Source organism: Vanellus vanellus, assembly GCF_965231255.1.
Source record: "Vanellus vanellus genome assembly, chromosome: 7".
Taxonomy (NCBI): Eukaryota; Metazoa; Chordata; class Aves; order Charadriiformes; family Charadriidae; genus Vanellus; species Vanellus vanellus.
Window position 1 is genome coordinate 23,674,687 of NC_138912.1, and position 20,545 is coordinate 23,695,231.

At 38.3% G+C, this 20,545-nt stretch overlaps 1 protein-coding gene across 1 annotated transcript in view; it reads right to left on the minus strand.

Annotated features, from left to right (window-relative positions):
- Positions 1 to 15,931, minus strand: part of USP54 (ubiquitin specific peptidase 54) — a gene marked incomplete at its 5' end in the record, with an annotated part of 53,896 nt that extends 37,965 nt beyond the window's left edge. Inside the window, 4 exons of the mRNA XM_082486360.1 lie at positions 57 to 170; positions 2,537 to 2,671; positions 13,036 to 13,128; positions 15,785 to 15,931. Coding sequence (XP_082342486.1) covers positions 57 to 170; positions 2,537 to 2,671; positions 13,036 to 13,128; positions 15,785 to 15,931 — 489 coding nt within the window. The remainder of the gene's footprint in view (positions 1 to 56; positions 171 to 2,536; positions 2,672 to 13,035; positions 13,129 to 15,784) is intronic.
- Between the last annotated feature and the right edge of the window lie 4,614 nt (positions 15,932 to 20,545).

Here is a 20,545-nt window from a genome sequence, read left to right on the forward strand (position 1 = left end):
AAAATTTGAAACTTGAGAACTGGTGACTTTGTATAAAGCATGTATTGTTACCTCACCTGTTCAAACAAGGTCATAGCAAACTTCTGATGGGAAACACAATGTGGTGCAGTACAAATGTCTTCCTTTGTCTCATCTGCAATGTGGAAGTGAATTCGCATTAACAGGTTTTCCTAGCCAAAGAGAGAAGAAAAGGCAAAAAAAGCATTACATCATTTCAAATGTAGACAAAAGTTAAAATATAAATCACAAAAGCATGTCAGATGCAGTAACATTATAGGTGTTACACAGACAAAAGCCTCCTGCAAATTTCTGAAAGTTCCTTAGTAAACAAAGAAGTTGGCATTTCTTTGATATAGAAGAAAATGGCTACCACTTCTGATTTGAAGTGCTATGTCAGGTAAGCATTTATTATATTCAGTAGAACAGCTAAAGATTCTGTCACTGATTATTCTGTCCAATTCTCAAGCATCAACAGATATGACAAAATGTAACAGGCACAGCAGCTAAGTGGTTTTAAAATTACTGGGTTGCCACTAACTTCTCATCAACAAAAAGTAACCCAAAGCAATTTCTATATTCCACAAGGGCTTTGAAATATGGCAAATAAGCTACATTCTATCAAAAAGGGGGAGAACTAATAAACGGAGAGGCAGATGAAATTCTGCATGAAACAAAAGCATGAACATTTTCTAGATATTATTTCACGCAACTCCATCTCTTTTCAAGTTCCCAGGAGTTCTTGTCCTAAGACCTCCTCTCCTCCCACCGTTGCCAACATTAATCTGGGGGTGCTAGAAGTCTACTGACAACTCTTCCAGCAGTACACTTTTCACTACCACTATGAGCTGTCTGGATGGTTTATAGGCCAGCAATAAGCAGGTCAAATTTAATTATTCAGCAAAATAGTTCTGACAATTCATACAATTTCCCTTGAACTTTACAATCTAAGCTCTTCTGCCATTTAAATTAAATCTCTGCCTTCAGGGCTGAAAAGGTTAACTAAGTGAAAAGCTATGGAATTATCTCTGCCTTAAAGCTTAACCTCAAAAAGGAACTTGTACCCATTGTAACTGTCCCTGTGCCAGTACGGTTAACCTAACAAACCTGCTTGTGGGGACTCCCACAGCAGTGTTAGATGGGCTATTTAGATCAGCTTTATGAAGGAAGAAACTAAATCAAAAGTTCCCGTGTTCTTCTACATACAGAACTCTGTTCAAGTGCTGGACTGCATATAAAGATTTCACATAACTGTGCCTACAGGGGGTCCTCTGTAGGCCGGTAATTTATTTCACTTTGAGGCTTTATTGGTATGATCTACTTCCATTTTAAGCAAGCTCATTAAACTGTACTATTTTGCTATATTAGTATTCCACAAACACAGGATACTTTGGGTTATCATAAGCCCATTGTCAGTCCTCTTAGTTTAGGAGAGCCACAATAGCTATATGCATTTATCCTACTTCTATGATCTCTTACAGTGCAAGTGTCAAATTAGGTAGGTATAGGAAATGAAAGATTTAACATATAAAGAGGACTCCACTCTGATAGGTGCTTGACCTGGGAGAAGCTTTACCTTCCAGTAGTAAATACAGTACGTTTGTACTTTGGTTAATAATCTTTTTTAACAACCAAGTAGGCTTGGTTGTTAACAAAGATTATTAACCAAAGCACAAACATACATAGGATACAGATACACTTGTGACACCCTACAGACACCATCATTTCCAAAGAGGGGAGCAGCCAATGGGTCAGCAAGACAAAAATATCTCCTCATTAAGTTAAAGAAATTTAGTAGACTAAAGAAGGAAAAGGAGGAAATATGGGTAAGAATAAAACCTTAACATAATGGATGCCAAGGAAAGAATTTGAATATAAAAAGAAAGAAGGTGGGTAAACCTAGGGATGCAAGGTAAACCTAGGGATGCAAGGTTTGTATAAAAGCCATCTCCCAACCACACTGGTGAGATTACCAGCCTAAAAAAAAAAAAAAAAAAAGATTGTCAGATGGATTACAAATACAGCAACAGAAATATTTGGAGATGATCCATTTTACTGTTGCTTACCTCAACGTACAAACATAAACAACTGTGTTGGGTTGTGTTTGGTTTATTTATGTATCTTTACTTTCCCTTAACTAGAGCTTGTGAAAACACGATTTTGGAATAACTGGCAAACAAGATGTCCTTTCACCCTTTTGAGGTGATCCTTAAAACTAGAATCCTGGATAATTCTTGCAGTGCAATTTTTTTTACAATTCATATCCTAGACACACTTGAGATTGCAAGCTTTACATATGCAAAAGCAACTGTAAAAATGGATAACATTGATGTTTCCATTTCAAAATCATTAGTGATGACTCTCAAACCAAACACCAGTTCCCCATTGGATTACTTCAAGCTTGGGGATCTCTCTGTGGGCTTTTTGAGGCCACACATCCAAGGTCTGTTGGAATTCGGGGAGAAATGAAAAACAAACAAACAAGACGTAGTGGGGGTTCGCATCTACACCTGTCAAACCATCTTTCAGTTACACTCACAAAACATTCAGCAGCATCATCCATGATGCCCAGCTGGAAGCGTTGCTCATCCTGAAATGTCTTTGCAAGAGCGGTGCGCAGGGCATCGGAAGGCAGTACCTTCTCACTGCTACATTGAAACTGGTTGAAGATACTCTAGCAAGAAAACAAAAAGACAGTTAAGCTACTGTATTTTCAAAACATTACCCAAGTTATCTGAAAAAAAAAACAAAACCAAAAAACAAACAACCTTTAACTCACTTTGATCAAACAACACACAGACATTTGTATTGTACAGGGACCACAAGAGAAAATCCCAGAAGTTCCTCCTTTGAAATCATATCCACCTTTGTGTATTCATTCCTTTCCTTTCACACATTGGGGGGGGAGGGGTGAGGGGAGCTTAGGGGTAAATGTCCCTTAGTGTCAACCTCCCTTGGATCTTCCTCCAAATTTGATTCCTGAACCAAATACAATGTACACCAAAACTTTCTCACTTCTTATTCCTATTTCTACCTGTCCAGCTTACTTTTTCATTCCCACCTCTGTAACTTTCGTCTTACACCTTCTTTCCTCTTTCAAGCAACTCTTCCCAAATGTCTTAGCCCCTAAACAGCCACAACCTGCTGCTTGCACTCTAAGAAATTTACCTCCCAGTAATTCCAAGAAGTGGGTAAGAATTAGATGATTTTGGGGTTAGCACACAGGAGGGAAAAGGCACAACATGAACAGCAGTTCCTATGTATGGCCATGAACCTGCATTTTCATAACTGTAACTCACAGGTCATCTGGGTAATCATCTGCAAGGACAAGTAGTTCTATAAAGATGTATTATTGTTTGAAGTGTGGGTTATATTCATGGAAGTTCAGTATATATTCCCAACTGATTAAACCCCCACTTTTATTTTGTGTGTGTGTATATGCAAGACATCCAAAAGATCTTCCGAACAGTTATTTAACTTTCATTGTGTCCCCCTACAAAAAGAGGAACATAATTCTGTATGCAAGATCCTCAGTTTAAGTAGAAAATTCTAGCCCTTATTTTCATACAAGACCATTCTGTCTCCATCACCAATTCTGCTCCACTTTCTACCTCATTTCATATGACAAGCAACCATCTCCATCAGTGTCAATCTCAAAATTCTGCTTGTCCTTCCCTATAAAACTTTCCTCACAATTTCCCTAAAGCTTCATTCTTACTGCAAGAGAAAAAACGGATCATCTTCAATTTTGCACCACTTGGCTTTTCTGACTTCTAAACTTAGTCAAACAAGGAGAAAGCCAGCCTCAAACTGGTTTGCCAGTTTGGTTTTGTTTCAAATCTATACCGAGAATCTGTAGCGATGTTGATTCCTGTACCACTTTCTCCCTTAATTACAGAAAGCTTCTCTCCAGTATACTTAGGATCTATATTAATTGGAAATAAATAATCTATATCTTTCTCTCCTTTAACTATTCTTATTTGTTTCCTATTAGAAAACGAGCAGGTAAACTGGGATAAGGTTTGCCAAACTGTACAATCTCAGCTGCTTTGAAGAAGCTGAAGTAGTGCAGAAGACAGCTGTCACAGCACAGCCAGCAAACCAACCTCCGTGCTCCTGCCATTTCTGGCCCTAGGAGTTGACATATTATCTAATACAGATCTAAAATGCCCATCATTCTTTACTGCTATTTTTATTTTGGTAGTCCTGATGGTGAGGCAGTAAGCCTCACACTTCATGAATTACAGACAATACCTCTCCTCCGTTACCTTTTATATATACATACATACATACATAAAAATGGAAAGAATGACCAAGTCTCTGTACTTAACAACCTTGATTCCAATTTCTGTCACTCTGATAACAGAGCAAGTTTCATGTTTCATTAGTAAATTTTCTCCTTTCACTGGACCTCAAAAAAAAAAGGCAGTGAAACATAATTCCATCCTGCTTCAGCACTTTAAATAATTTAAGAGCACCTGAAAATATTAATGACTGTGCTTTAGAAATGTGTTTATTCTGGTTATCATCAACCCCACTACATAGATCTTGAAGCTGAGGCACTGGCCTAACAACTGGCATGCAACCTCACTGTAGGGAACTGGTGGACAGGACCAGATTTACTTCAATGAGAGCTCTGAAATGGCTCTGCTCTCTTGCTGGGGAGGAGAATCAATGCAGGTTCCAAACTAGGTAAAAGCACAAGCAAGCAAGCAAACCAAAACTCTTATTTTGAATTTCCATCTTAAACAGTATACTTTACTTTTAGCTGTAACATACCTACTGGTTAAAATAAAGAGACCCAGTAAGGAAAAAGTGATCCTAGTGATTATAAGCAACCGCTTTTCACAAGATCCTGCTTTTTTTGGTTGTTGTTTTTTGCATCACAAAATAATTACAGCCTTCAAAATTGAAATGAAAAAAACTTTCATTAAACAGCAGAAAACTGTGAAATCTGTTACCACAACCAGAGAATAGAAGTAATTCAGTAACATCAAAGAATTCAGTGAAGAACTCTAGTATGTAAAATCAAGGAGTAAAAGATCCTACTATTATATACAAGAATGCTTCATAGAATTTGTAGTGACATAGTACACAATGTTATAGACTTATTTAGATTACGAGGGAAAAAAGTCCCAAAACCAGTGAGTAATTGCATTTTAATCTAATAAAGATCAAATCTTACCATGTCATTGCACAGTGCAGTTTAGAGCACATTGGAGGACAGTGCTTTTAAGAAGTCCCCAAAACACCTCAAATGGAATCAAAAAGCACTTTGAACTCAGGAGGGTTTGGTTTTCACTGAGTTTTGGTCAGGGTTTTGGGGGTGGGGGTTGGGGTTTTGTTTTTTTTATTATTTCTTTTTTTAGAGGCGTGGGATTGTTCCCCTTTTCCTTATTTTTTTTTTTTTCAAGATAGGTTCTTTGCTCACCTTCAGAACAAGTCTTTCTTGTCTCTCAGCCTTAGATGGACAGGTGTGGCATTTCCTGCAGTTTCATCACTTTAAGTTATCTAAGTCAGATCTCTCTCCTTAATTTCAGGTCTTGCCCTTGAGTGATACTGTTAATCACCAGCATATTTATTCCATATACAGATCTGAAAGCCAGCTGGGCGCAGACCAGGAAAGCCCTGCTCATTCTGCCCCAGGAGTTTTTATGACACCTTTTCTCCAAGTGCTTCTGGAACTTAATGAGAACTTTACATATGAAACATTCAAACTTTGTTGTTGTCTTTCAAAAACTTCTTCACCTCAGTTTGAAGAAAGTGAAAACTCCATTTCACCACACTGACAACCTCTCTCAATGACTACATTCCAAAACAAATGAGTGTTATCCCTAACAGCAGCAACAATATGAAAAGACACTGCTAAAAGCTTCATGAACAAGGGAAGTCTCTCCTATTTTACCAGTTTTCAGTACCTAAAATCAAGGATGCAGAACCAAAAAAACCCCAACATATATTAGCTTAACATAAAACCTGAGCACTTACTAATACTGAATTAGCAGCGGTACTTTGAATTCTGTACTGATGACCTATTCTTGGCATGTTGGTAAGTCTACAAGCCAAGACAGAGAATAGCATGAGCAAGGGATTTTTCAGAGAGGAAGTATGCCTTCTGGTTACACTGCATTCCTGAGGTCTGTACAACAACAAAAAAAAAAAAAAAAAAAAAAAAAAAAAAAAAGCCCTCCATAACTCCTTCCCTACAGATCTTCAAAGGTCTGGAAAGAGTAGCAGAGACAGCAGAACTAGGAAGCACAAGTGTTCTTTAAGAGGAATAAATTGCCAAAGTCCATCTAGTTGCAGCTAGTCCTTCCCCAAGCACTAAGTCAAGATCAACTACAATTACATACTTGATCTTTCACCAGCTTGCTCTCAAAAGCATCCAAATCTGGAAATTCCCTAAACATCCCAGGCAATCTACTGTAGGGCCTCACTTAGATTATTACCATTTAAAACGCTTTTTCCCAGTTTTGTAACTGGAAGCTTCATGTCCTTTCTACTACAGGTGTGTGCTTCTGGCATACATTAGAACAAAGGCTTGCAGAGTCAGTGGTCACCCAAAATAATCTGTGTAAATAAGTGTGGGGAATCAACATAAGCTTTCTAAAGCTTCAAAGGAAAATAACCTAAGGTTTAAGAATAGAAACCTTTATCATGCAGCTATTCAAGTTAAAACCTGGCTTTCTATTTCAGAATGCTAAAATTCACATGCACGATCATAAATCAAGTTGTTCTTCATTTGGTCAGAGAATAAAAATAGTAATTATTCTTTGAGGTAATTCATGGGATTGACATTTTAGAGTTCTTTTAAATGTTAAAGATTCGGAAAAACGAAATATTTGTGAATCCCTCTGTAGTTTACAAGATCTGCTCCAAATTATCTCTAACAGTGTTTGGAATCTATTTTTTCCCTAGGAAAGAAGTACTCCATTTATTTGGGGTAAATTGACATCTGCAATGTGTATCTAACCATACTGATGAAACAAATCCCAGACTTGATATACGTGCACATATGACTTTTTAATCAAGCATGTAGAAGCAGGCTGGCATAAGAATAAATTGATGGCTGAAGACAACAGGCAACAGCTACTTAATCAGATCAGTGTCCATGTACTGTAAATTTGAGTTCTGTCCTTGGCAGCTTTCTGAGAACTACTTATTCCCTTCCAGCACTGTGCAGAAGTTCCTTCTGGATGGGTATATTGCTGCAGCTCTGGCGGTGTGGTATTTCTTTCAAAGAACAAAACAATGTTCTCCCCCAATGTGCTCCCCAAATCCCCCTACATTAACAGTTTATGCCTTTTAGCAAAAGCTATAATATTACCATGGCCAATTCTCACCCTTCTCTCACTGCTCAATGTATCAATACTATTCATGCTGTCACTCACTTGTGACAGTTTGGTGTTTGGGGTTTGTGTTTTTTTGTTTTGTTTTGTTTTTGTTTTGTTTTTTTTTTTTTTTTTAACTTTTTCCTCCATTTCAACAGCATACCTTCTTACTCTATTCCATTCAATGAACTTCTTTTTCTCGTCTACAGTACCTATCTCTCACCCATGACACCACACTCTTATCCTGATGCAGACCCTTACTCTATAAAACAACCTGTTTCAGTAAAAATTCTGGCTGCTAAAATCACTTTTCTCTCATCCAACCACATCAGCCTCCACCCACAGTACTGCCACTAGCTCACTTTCTTCCCCATATTTCTTCATTTTATATTCACCTTCAAGGGTGCAAATATTTCTAGCTCTATTTGGTTTTGTGTCTTTGGATCTCTTTCCAAACCTCCAAGTCTGATGACAATCAACCTAGATTTCCATTATTCCTTTGACAGTCTCTCTTCCATCTTTACTTGCACTGTGCCCTAAATATTAACATAAGGTCTCTAATATAGACCGTAAAGTCAGGCATCCCGGCTACTACCAAAATCAAATAAAAACATACTTTCCATGAATTTTGCTTAGGAGCGCATCAGGAAAAGAAATCCAAATCACAGAGTGTCCACATCAACTGGGTGACAATTATTAACTGCTTGATCAAGACCAAAGGTGGCAGCTATTATTTGGAAGCTTCAATAACCAGTTTATTAACTCAGGAAACTGTACTTGCTGCTACTTTATTTGTCAGGCAGTTAACTGAAAGTGCCAACTGAAAAAAAAAAAGTTTAAAGAATAAAAGTAATTATTTTATATATTTTTACTACTGCTTTACCCTGAAATACTATACTAACTTGGAAAAAAGCACAAAAGAAGAGGATGAAACCCTTTCTTTGCAATCAACCTATTACTGTTTGAACCATATAATGAACTTTTCATAACAAATCCCTGCATTTCAATCAAGTGGCTAATCAGAACCATGAACTCTAGTCGTCTTTAGTCTTCCTACTTCTTTAAAGCCTTTTAATACCCTATTGTTCTCAGTTTTCACCTTAGAAAACAACATCATTTCTGCACAGAAAATTCACATTCTTCCTGCTTTTGTTGCACATGACTGAACTGCAGAAAAGACCAGCCCTACTGGAATTTATCAATCAATAGAGCATTCTTCTTTGCAAACTACAAAAAACACTCTGTCCTATATCCTGGCACTATGGAGCTCCCAGTACAATCCCTGGAAGGAGAACAAACTCTCTGTGGCATGCTCAGTACAGTGGACGGATTTCCCCCTTCCTGCACTCTTCCAGCTGTGATAAACAAACACCAAAGCAAAGTCATGCTCTAGAAAAAGGAAAATAAAACAGAACACAGTAGACTTCAACATTAATAATAAATCAAAAAGCTGTTCCAGGCAGGCAAACCACATAGCGGTAAGGACAGCTTGCATACTGAAAAAAAACACTTAAATAATGCCACATCTTAAGGAACTGTGTTTGGGATTCCAGCACAGACTCTGCAGCTCGTCCTTGTCTTTTTATAGCTGTTGATGCAAGGTTCCTTCAAAATAACCAGCAAACTTATGTCTGGAATAATGTCAAGGTTCATTTTGTAGCCACATAAACATAGCCAGGTAGCAAGGCAAGTTTTAAAAACACTTCAAGTATTTGTGCAATAGATGTCTTCAATGTTGTACAAAAATAAAATGTTATTTTGTATCAGGTATGACATCACTGTCCTGGGATCCTTCATTTTATAAAAAATAATTTAAAATTACAAATAATATTTACAGAGCTAGCTGACCATTTACAGTAAATACTGTGCATGACATCATAATCCCCAGAAACAGTTGCAGCAAGCCAAGAAAGTGTGGAAAAAATACAACTTCTTTGGTGTTATTCAAAGGCTAAATTTAGCTTAGTGAAGACTATCTTCCTCTAAAGTCAGTGGGAAGAGAATGTCGCCTTTAGAGCAATGGTTCAAAGTAGGGGAAGAGCACAAACCCTCCCTGCACAACACAGGAGGTATCAGGTACCCTGTGAAGGGAAGCTGGAGTGGAGGGGGCGGCACGATGTAGACTCTTCCCCCCAAGGATTGCTCCTTTCCCAGGCCAGGCTGGAATCTGAACATGCCAGCACGCTTTGAAGAAGAGCAAACATGTCCTGCCTCCTCCTTGTTTGGTCTGGACAGGTATTTCGGGCAGATCCACCTGACAGCATGCAAGGCTAATTACCTCTCCCCAGACCCTAATGGGAGATTTTCGAATGGTACAGAGCTCCAAATTCTTGGGTTCCCACTGGATCCAGCCATATCTTCTCCCTCATCTTAGCAAAGCCTAAGGCAAGATTCAAGAGAAAGAGGATGTCAAAGACCTGGAGACTAAGCTGGCATTACCCTGGCAGGACAACACTTAAAGGCTTCCAGAGCAGACGGGAGGGCTGGGGCAGGGGAAGAGATGAGCACGGAAGGGAAGGGATGATCCTGCTGCACTGGGACACGAAACATGCTCTTGGTGATGCTTGCAGTATTAGGTCCATACTAAGCACATTATCCCATTTGTCTTATAGAAGTTCACACATAGTATGTGCCAGACAGACAGACAGGAGGAAGAGAAAGAGCAGTTTGAGAACACTGATCCAGAGGGCAGCAGAGAACAAGTAAACACCTTAAACAGCCTTCCCCCCCCCCCACCTCCCCCACTGCCTGCTTAAGGAGTTATGAAGATCAATGTGATCATCCCCATGGTTTGGGGCTATCCTTCTTGCATGCCTTTATCACTTAGTGTCCCTGCCTTTTCAGTTGCATGCAAGCAAAACAGCCTATGGTTCTGGTGTTTGGGTTTTTTTAGGGGGGATGAGGGGAGGTTTGCATCCCCAATTTCACTTCGCGTTAAGCAACACCCTTTATTACTCACCTTTAAGGTATTATTTGACTTGATAACAACATAAAAAAATGGGGGAAAATTTTCAAATATTTATGTACACACATCAACATTTTACACAAGTTAATAAAGGTGGAAACTTGTCATGACATCACCCAGACAAAAACATAAAACTGTGAGGTGCTTTATGCACTTAAGGGAACCAGCAGCAAAACAGTTCTACAAATTCTAACAAACAGATTTCTACATATTTTTTCTCTTGTATAGTTTTACAATAGATATCTGCAAGCTTTCTGAAGGTTCTGGAATAGGCTTGGGTAGAACACACTGAAATTTCCCATGAAGAACAGAGTGTAGATAGAGAACACACTAACATTTCGGTTTGGATTAAAGCCAGTTGGAATTAACTTATTTACTTTGTCAAGCATTGGTTACTGCTCATGTTCAGAAATACTTGTCCAGATAACTCTTTACTTGTTTATGCATTTCTTCAGAGTTTTTCATTGCACGTTTTGTGAACTATAGTAATTCTGCACACAAACAGATGCAAATTTTCTAAAATGTTCAAAAGTTCTTGAGGATTTGGTGCAACATTATAGCTTTGTTGGAAACTAAGGGTTGTAACACCTTCTGGCTGAGCATGGCATTGGTAAGAACTTCAGATAGGAAACAAACAGAAAAATCCTTGCAGCTATCTGGGAGCAAGAAGAGAGAGCAGCAATTTTTTTCAAAGGCTGCTTAATTTAAAAAAAATAAGCATATGGCTGCAGGCATACAATTTGTGAATTCTGCCACTCTCCCTGTCACTTCCAAGTTTATAATAGCAGACTGCACACTTCAGCAAGACATCAAAAGCAGGATTTTATCAACAAAACTGAACACTCTTCAACCCGATGTCTGCTTTTAATACATATATTCCAGGGATCCTGTCATCTGTCTTACTGTAGCACCTTCCCCTCTCATACTGGTACTGCTAATCCAGATGCATCTTTGTCTAGAGTTCCACTTCCAAAAGGTTCATCCTCTCCTTTCTCCTATAACATTTTCTCCCCCTCCTCCTTTTCAGTACTCTCATTCAGAAAAAAGACTTAACTACTGTCTTTATACTAAAACCTCTCAACTATGCCTCAGACTCCAGTCTCCCTTCATTCAAATGGCAGAACCTGTCCGATCTGGTATTTCCTTGCCGTATCTTGCTGTTAGGTTAAACCCCAGAACAGCAAAAGCTTACACTCATGGTAATTTTCTAAATCCCTTTCTTTCTGTCCTCATTTCAGCTACCAAAGAATGCCAACAATCACTTGGCAATACTCGAGGGTACGATCCAAGAATTAGCTTCCAATTATTTATCCCACTGAACTCAAAACCCAGATCACACCTAAGTCTTGCCACTTCCCTATAAGGAAGAGGATATATTTAATACTCCATCTTTTATTTGTCTGTATAGCTGCATTTCTCACTTTGGATGTGCTATCTTGCTCCTAACCCACTGTTATACCTTCTTCTGATGACACTGCTGTAAATATCATCCTGTCTCATCATTTCAACAGATATGTCTTGAGACAAATTTCCCTTCAGAAGGAAATTACTTATCTTCTTTCATGCTGTAATAGCCTCCTCTTTGCTGTTCTTTTGCAAGGGAAAACCCCTCAACAACAGTCCAACAACTCACTAGATAACTCATTTCAAGCCTGTCCCTACCAGAGCACCTGTAAAGTCACTTAAAAGTAGCAAGACAGCTATTATACTACAAAAACTGCCTGTGAACTTCAAATGGTCTTAATTTAAACCTTGCACTCTCTATTTTGCCATATTTATAAAACATGCTGTCTGTCCTTTTCATTACTGCACACAGAATTCATGACACAATAAATTCTCCCACAATGAATTTAAATATTTAGTTGGATTTTACAACCCATTTGTGATCAAAGAAAATGTTTCGGTCCCAATCTCAGAAAAAAATTCTCTGCTCAGGAAGATTAAAGCTGGTATTTTCACTGTGTTTGCATCATGTCTATTTTTCCCACAAGGTTAGAGAGAGCCGTGGGTTTGAAGTAGCAAAGCTTAGAAAGGAGGGCACAAAAAACCAGAAGCGCTAAAAATTAATGGGTAGAGACAAATGGAGATGTAGGATCGCACAATTTACTCAAGCACATAACCATACTCAGAATCAGAGCTAGCATCCAGATCTTGCTGTCCAGGCAGCATCTACGACAGTCAGTTATTGTATCTGCATCCACAGACAGAATTGATGTTTTTTAAAACAGAGTCCACAGAGAGCTGAGCCATATAATGCAGACATCAATATTTACAGTAGAAAATACCTTTTAATCTTACATAATCAACCCTTTTGAACAGAAAGGCTTAAAGCTAAATGGCCTTCTCCATACTGACATTTAAAGCAGCTGTGAAGGAAAGGTAACTTCTGAAGAGCATACTAACAATATGCAGTATGATATTTATAAACCAAATGATAAACTAGGAAAAACAAAGCAAACTGATGTTTTACTGGCTGAACTAATCTTTCAAACAACATGGAAGCTCACAATGATCTACACTACATTGATAAGAGTCCTTGTATCGGAAACTTTACCTACAGCATTTTCACAATTAATTGGCTTGAACATATTTTAAAAACAGTGCTATGAGTGTCTTGGGCCAGTATCTATCAGATTTACCTTTGTTCTCACAAATTTGCAGATGCAAGTTTGATTATACATATTGGAAATATTTCTGTTCAAATTTTTACAAAATTGTTTTTAATTTATTTCCAACTTTTACCTTAAGAGCACAGAAGATGCAAGAATCGCCCATACATTTGTGCGTTGTGATTTGCCGGAAACTGCGGCGAAAAATATCCAGGTGCCACAGAACCTGAAACACAAAAAAGGGGCACAGCCAATTTTATGAAGATATAAAATAAAATACTACATAAAGCTCTGAATAAAGTTCCACATGCTAAAAATAATCCCAGAAGTACACTAATGCCAGTGAACATCACTTCTAAATGGCATGCCTTTTATCTTACTGCAAGGTGACATTTTCATCTTTCTTCCTCAGCTATAGCATTCACATACACTAATTTACAGTAGGACATCCCTCTGAATTTCTTGCCATGTGCTTTTCAGATTAAAAAACTCTATTCTTTGTCCATGTGACATTGCCAACTTAAACAGCACTTGCCCTGACTGCTCCCCCATGCTGCCAAGGACACCCTACTGACCACTGGGGCCAAAACTCGCCTGTCCTTCCACCTCCGAGGCAGCCTCCTTGTTCTGAGCAGAAAGCCTAACCGCTGGAAAAATGGAGCACCAGCAGCATATACATTAACAAGTTCTTGCAAGTCAAAACAATAAATTACTAAAAACCGTTATGCCCAATATTATCATTAGTAAGTGTGCTTACATGCCGCTATTACTGGCAGATTTTTAACCCTAACCTGTGTGGGCAGTTAATACTTTTCTCTCAGGACAGGTATGGTGGCAATACCAGGTATGTGACCTCGTATGGTCACAGCATATAAAAGCAAGAAGGCTTTTTATGTTCTGCTAGCAACAGCAACAGGCAACGTGTTTGCTGTAACAGCACCAAGTTTTATTCTTAATTTTTACCACTAAATCTGTGCAACCTTGGGCAGTTATCCAAATTCATATCTGTAAAATAGCAACAATACCGATCTCAGAGGTGTTTCACAGTCAGCTCCTTGTATATATATGTGGTTGCTGCTGCCTATTTCATCCTCAACTAACAATAACTGGTCTTTCCCGTGAGCCTCAGAGCCACCAGCCTTTCAGGAGACAGAAGCTTGCACTGAAAGAAGTCCTGACCTAAATCGCATCCTGCCAGATTCTGGACACAGCAGCAAGGTCCAGGCTGGTATCTGACTGGCTAATGCTTCGTTAGCATACACAGAGGGACCGAACTTCTTATTTCTGATTAATCTGTCCAGAGCAACTGAATAGAAAGAAATTTAGCACTCTGAAAAAAGTGCTAAAAACTAAACCATAGCACACAAATGTTACCTAAAATTATATTTAAAACCACATTTATTGAATATGTAATCTGTAAAGTTTCCCCAAACTTCAGAATTTTTATGTCTGTGTTTATACTCAAACTCTCCCTATACTTAAGGGCCTGGGAGGCAACATAAGCCTTAGAACCATCTGATTACACACAGAATTCCTGAAGAACTTCTGCAGAATTCACAAAAGGACAAAAAAAAAAACAAACCAAAACACATTTAGGAACGAGTCCAATTTTTCAATGTAATTCCCTTTGGAGTTTATCTTGAATGTTTATCGAAATACTTAATAGTAAGGAACAACAAACATTCAAGAGCCTCTCAGACTAACACTGAATGTTAAAAAAATTGAGATAAAACCCCCCCAAACTATATATTTTATGAGATTATTACCATCTTGTTTTTTCTTAAATTCAGCTTTGACTGTAAATATTTTTGGTATCCTGTCTCTCTTGAGCTTTAGAAGAAAACAGTTTATGTAGAAGACTAAAGGTCGTAGGCTTTCATCTTCCTGTATGGCATGTACCTGATGTTAGGTTCTACTTAGTTCCGACCTAGGTTCAGTAACTCAGTACTAGGAGGCAGTCAGTGATTACACCTTACCACTCAACAGAAGCAATTAATACGGTACATGACTGGAAACCCCACTTTTCTTATAATAAATTCCCTTTGTATCCAAGTCCCGTATTTCGTGACATATTAAGCCTATTGAGGGTCACTGGTGTTTCTATTTGTATTATTTGCATCACAGGGGTTTCTTGAAGCCTGAAGTTAGTTGAGAACCTAATCGTGCCCATGGGAAAAAAAACAAAACAAAACCCAACAAGAACAGTGACAGTCTGTGCTACACAGACAAGTCATATGAAGGGAAGGAAAGGGTGGAGAAAGGGTTTTAAACCCTGCAGCCAGATGGACTGAATCTCAAATGTCAGACATTCAAAACATCTAAATGGTGACAATACCAGTATAGCAGCCACACCACTCCACTAAATTTTGACACAGGAAAAGGTTTTTCTTCTAAATGAAAAGGTAAAGACTCAATCATCTAAACTAAGCTACAAAACAGCAGTTAAGAAAACTGGACTACATAAAAAGGATCTTTTAAAGGTATTATCAACCCTTGAATTTGACTGGTTCATCAAAAAAGTTAAATTTACTTTTAAGGAGTTGACATACTGCAAGCTATGCAATATTCTATTATTTTAAAACAAATTTTCTACCTGTATTTTCATATTTGGTTGACGTATTACAAGTTTACACAAACAAGAGATTCAGGTACACTAAGTGATGACTATGTAAATGCTGTCAATTTCACCAGGAAAACCTGAAAATTAAAAAGTTGTTCTATAACTCAACTAATCTACATTTTCAAACATAGCTTTATTCTATCTAGACCCACAAACAATTATGTAGTCAAGCCTGGCTGTATTTGTTGCATAGTAAAGCCTAAGAAAATACTGCAACAGACAGAGGACAAATGCAGAAACATTTTTTGTTATGTGCTCTTACCTGTAACGCACTATTCAGGAAGCAACTGTTCTGTCCTGGTTCATTGCTGAGACCTTTACTGGGTGCTATAGAGGTTGTATTTCGTGGAGTAAACATGCCTTGTACATTCCCCCGACCCACAGAAAAGTAATTTCTTTTCCAAGACATCTTCTTCGTTTTTGTAGAATATGCAGGTTTAGGCTGGCAGAATATTTGGCTTGAACAGACACTTCTTTTCTTTCACCAAAATTCAGAACTGGAACAACATACAATCTTCTTTAAATTATAGTTTATACAGAATTTATCCTTTCAAAGGACACAAACGTTTGCTTCTTTTAAATCCAGCCCAGGATGCTATTCTTCATTTGATGCTTATGTATGCAAAAACCTCTTTTACAAGCAGCCACATACAAAGTTCGCAAAGGTAAGGAATCCATGGTCGTGCAAGTTCATTTGTTATGCTGCTTCTCCCTTTCCCAAACAGGCAGTGACTTCAGGGAACAATGGCAAATTAAGGAGGTCCCAGAATCGAGAGCAGAAAAACAACAGCTACCTCTCACACCCCCCCAAAAACCAGCTTCTCTAATCCTTTTATAATCCTCCTGCAGAAGATGGGAAAAATCCAATTAGTAAAAGAACAGAGAAACCAAAACCAAAATAAAACCTTGACAGCTCCTTTTCAGTACCATCTATCTTGGGTGATGAAAGAGACGTCATCTTCACAGGGGAAAAAGAAGTAACTTCAGGACTTGAGAGTGAAGAGCTTTAAAGCAGCAAAAAGACTCCAATACAGTTCTTCTAATTCTGCGTGCGATCTTTAGGAGTTTCTTCTCCTGATCCTCCTTTTGCAATCGGAATGCCCAGCCGTGCCAGAAAGCTTGAGAGAGAAAAATAATCAAAGGCTTGCGTCATTTAATTACTCTCTTGGTTTTGTGGTGTTCTGCCAAGACCAGTGTTGCCTCACCTCCCACAATACACTGAATCTTGAGACAAAGCAAAAAATATAAACCTCCCTCCACCCAAAAAATAAAATAACATGTAAAAGAAGAGAGAATGCTGAGAAAAGTACGTAAGAGCAAGAGGGCTGAAGTATGTTGGAAGTGTTAAAGGAGGAAGTTGGATCAAAAAAATAAAACACAACATTCACGTGAATGCCATGGCAGTTTTCATACTTAATCTTTAGAATCCTGAAGTGTTAAACTTCTTTAAGATATCCTAGTCATTGAAACAGTAGTAAGAGGACTTGTGATTCTGTGAATACATGCTAGCACCTTACCTACCCTAGAACTGGGATTTTGCACTGAACTTGGATGGTGAAGACAAAGGCTCAAGGCTCTCCCCTGACTCAAGAGCCCACAGCTCTCTCCAGAAGTGTCTCCAAATTTTCTCAATCAGAAACTACGTGTATCTCAATAAAAAGTTACCTAATTTAGGTAGACAGGATATACAATGTTTTCCAAAAGACACTGATGCTTATGAAGAAGCTGAAAGAATCATTCAATAGAAACTGCTCTTCCCACCACAAGTTCACTTTTGCCCTCATCCCACAGGAAATGTAAAAAAGAATTTCATCTAAGAAATTCCTAGAAACAGGAACTACAAGATTCACGGCAAAACATTTTTTTTAAACTTATCACAAGTGTAGCCCACCTATACATACAGACAATTGTATAATATTTTCCAGGGACATTCCCAATGACATTTAGGGTTATCCCATTTTTTTTATACACACAAAAAGAATTGAATGTGCCTATTATGGCTGGCAGAAGCAAGATGACTATTCCACATGTTCTGAAGAATGAAGCATGAAGCCACTATGAAATAGACATACAAAATAGATGTTTGTGCAACAGCAAAACTTAACTAAGAGAATAATTCCTTACAAAGATATCCTGGGTATCTGTGAAGGCACGTTTTTCACCTTCCACACTATTATAAATACTTCATCTCCTTTCAAAACACAGAAAGAACTTCCTCAGCATCTGCAAATGTGTTAGAGCAGCCTAACCCATTCCCTTCTAGTAATATTTTGTTTGTACTTCTACTAAACTAATTCTACAAATATTAATGAAGTCTCAGCATTGCTGTAAGGCAGGAAAATCTCTATGTACAGATGAATATTCTTCTTGGTTGCCAGTGTGCCATGCAAAATTTTCAGATGTGCTTGCAAGCCTGCAGACACAGACCATTACCATGCCCGTCGCGCAACATTCCTGAGCGCTGAACGTATACAGGATTCATTTCAAAGCAATTTCAGCGTCAGCCCCCTTTCTTTGCTCAATCCCTTAATGAACCATGAGCCAACCATACTGTGTGAGGTAATTCAGTTTCAAGCAACAATTTAAGGATTTCTGTAAACCAACACCACTTGCAATAGGTGCAGTGGCTAAGCCTGCACTGCAGAGACGGAGCAGAACGCTGCGTGGAATGAGCTGAGGCAAGCAGACCCTGTGCTAACTCACAAAAAACCCCTGAGCCAAGCACTCTGTCTTCTACTTTCCACAGCACCTTCGAAAAGATGGAAAATACAATCCAAAATGTGCCCCCAAGATGCACAGCTGTGAGCAGCAGCTATACAGTAGACTAAGTTCAAAACAAGATTCTGCTCTCACAATGGGCTATAAAACTTTAAGTACTTTTTGAGCCAAGCTGGCTCAGTTATAACAAAGTGAATACATTTTTTCTATGGAATCAGAATCAGATCAGAGGCTTTGTAGTTCACTGCAGCAAAACTATTGCAAGTTGGCCAGGACTCTCGCACTAACTGTGCAAACTTACTACCTGCACCGCATTTGCACAGGCTTAGTAGAACTGACTTTTTATCACACATTCACAGGAGTGAACTTGGTTTGCTCATTTGGCTATATGGCCTTTGCAGAGCTAAGAACAAGCAGAAAACGCTTGAGCTGGTTACCTACCAGTTATGACAAAACCAGACCTCTGGAGAGAAATGGCAGCTTTACACTTTGCCAACCTCTAAAAACGTAGCAACATTGTATAATAGCTACAAAATGGAATCCTAATTAATCTGAAATATATGTAAGACAGTATTTACATGGATTATTTACAGACCCACTTAGCTTCTGCTCTACCATAAAAAAGGTAACAGAAAGCAAGCAGGAAAAAAGGATTTTTTTTTAATCGATATTAAAATATCCTGTTTCGTTTCCACCATGACTGATGAACCATCAGTAGAAAAAAAGCCAACCCTCCCATACTTTAAACACCCAAAATACAATTGCTAAGAAAACAGCAGGGAAGAGGAAAGCTATTGCTGCACAAGCATGTCAACAGATGTAGGTGTTCTCCAAGCATGCTACTTCTCTGAGACACTGTGTTAGCTTGTAAACAGTCCTAACCTGAGAACTAAAGAAAAACCAAATTTATTTTCCAAAATGAAACATGATAACACTTTGATGATATATGCCACAAGCTTCAGAGAATTACATAGTTAAATGAGAAGAAAATACTTTCATATATTGTTTCTGATTAAAGAGGTTTTAGAGAAAGTTTGCATCCCTATTAAGAACACATAAAAGCCAACAGCTTTTTTATAGTGCAAGGAAAATACTACAACTGAATTGCTGATGGAGCTTCCCAGACTTCTGTAGCGTTTTAATGTTAAGAGACAACAACTGCAGCTCCACACAATTCTTGTACTAAAAAAAAAAAACAACAACAACCAAAACCACAAAACCAAACACACACAAAACAAAAAAAAAACAATGACAAAAATGAACAAAAACCCACAAAACCCACTCTAGATGACAGATTCAAAAGCTGTAGCTACTGTATGTCCCAGTGGCATCTTTGCACGACTCCAGAAAACTGAGCCTGAAGTAAAAGGGAAAGGTATTATCAGACCTGAGAAAACTGTTCTTCTAGAAGAGAGACAGGATTCTCATTGCTGGAAATTCTACTAATACAGAAATATGACCAAAATAGGAGGAGTGCCAAAACAAAGAGCATAAATGATGCTCTTGGTTCATTACTCAAAACGTTATCTTAGAGGCATAATGAACTGAGGCAGAAAGCCTAAAAACTTTAAAGGTACTTGAATTTTGTTTATCATATTAAGAACACTAGTCATGGGAATAAGGCACAAAATTAATCTAGCCAGCGTGATTAAAAAGCTAACTATATCTCTGAAAAGTTGCACAGCCTTATAATAATGTTACATAAATGTTATAATAAAAAGTAAATAATATATGTAAAAAATATATGAAGAGTATATAATAAAAAAAAGGAACTCCACTATTATAGATCTTCCCTTGAATTCATGCTGTTTGGCACAGCTTACTTTGGGAAGGACGGAGGGCTCTCAGCCACAGCGGTAGGCTCAGGAGACAAGTGAAGGGCACGAGGCACCACTCCCATCACATCTCCAGCAATACAACCCCAGAGCAAAGCTGGCCATGGTTCAGCACATACTTCTGGCCTGAATAAACCCGAGTCTGTTCTCAGGCCAGCAGAGCACAGCACTCTATAAGACGTGTACCACAAAAGAGTTCAAGTCCCTGTTCATTCTCATATTCACTTGCTAAACCAATCCCATAGAAGCATAACATCTCAAGTTGCATCCTTCGTTCTCTGGTGAGGTCCCAGTATCACTGTTCATTTTAAGGGGAAAAAAAAGAAATTGTAGCACTCTTCTCTTACTACAGTCTCGTGTCTCTCTGAACATTTTAGGCTATTGCTTAATGAACCATTCCAGGCACATGACTGAATTAAAACAACCCATTTAGGAAAGGAGATGCTTCCATTTAGCACTAGGTATGGCTG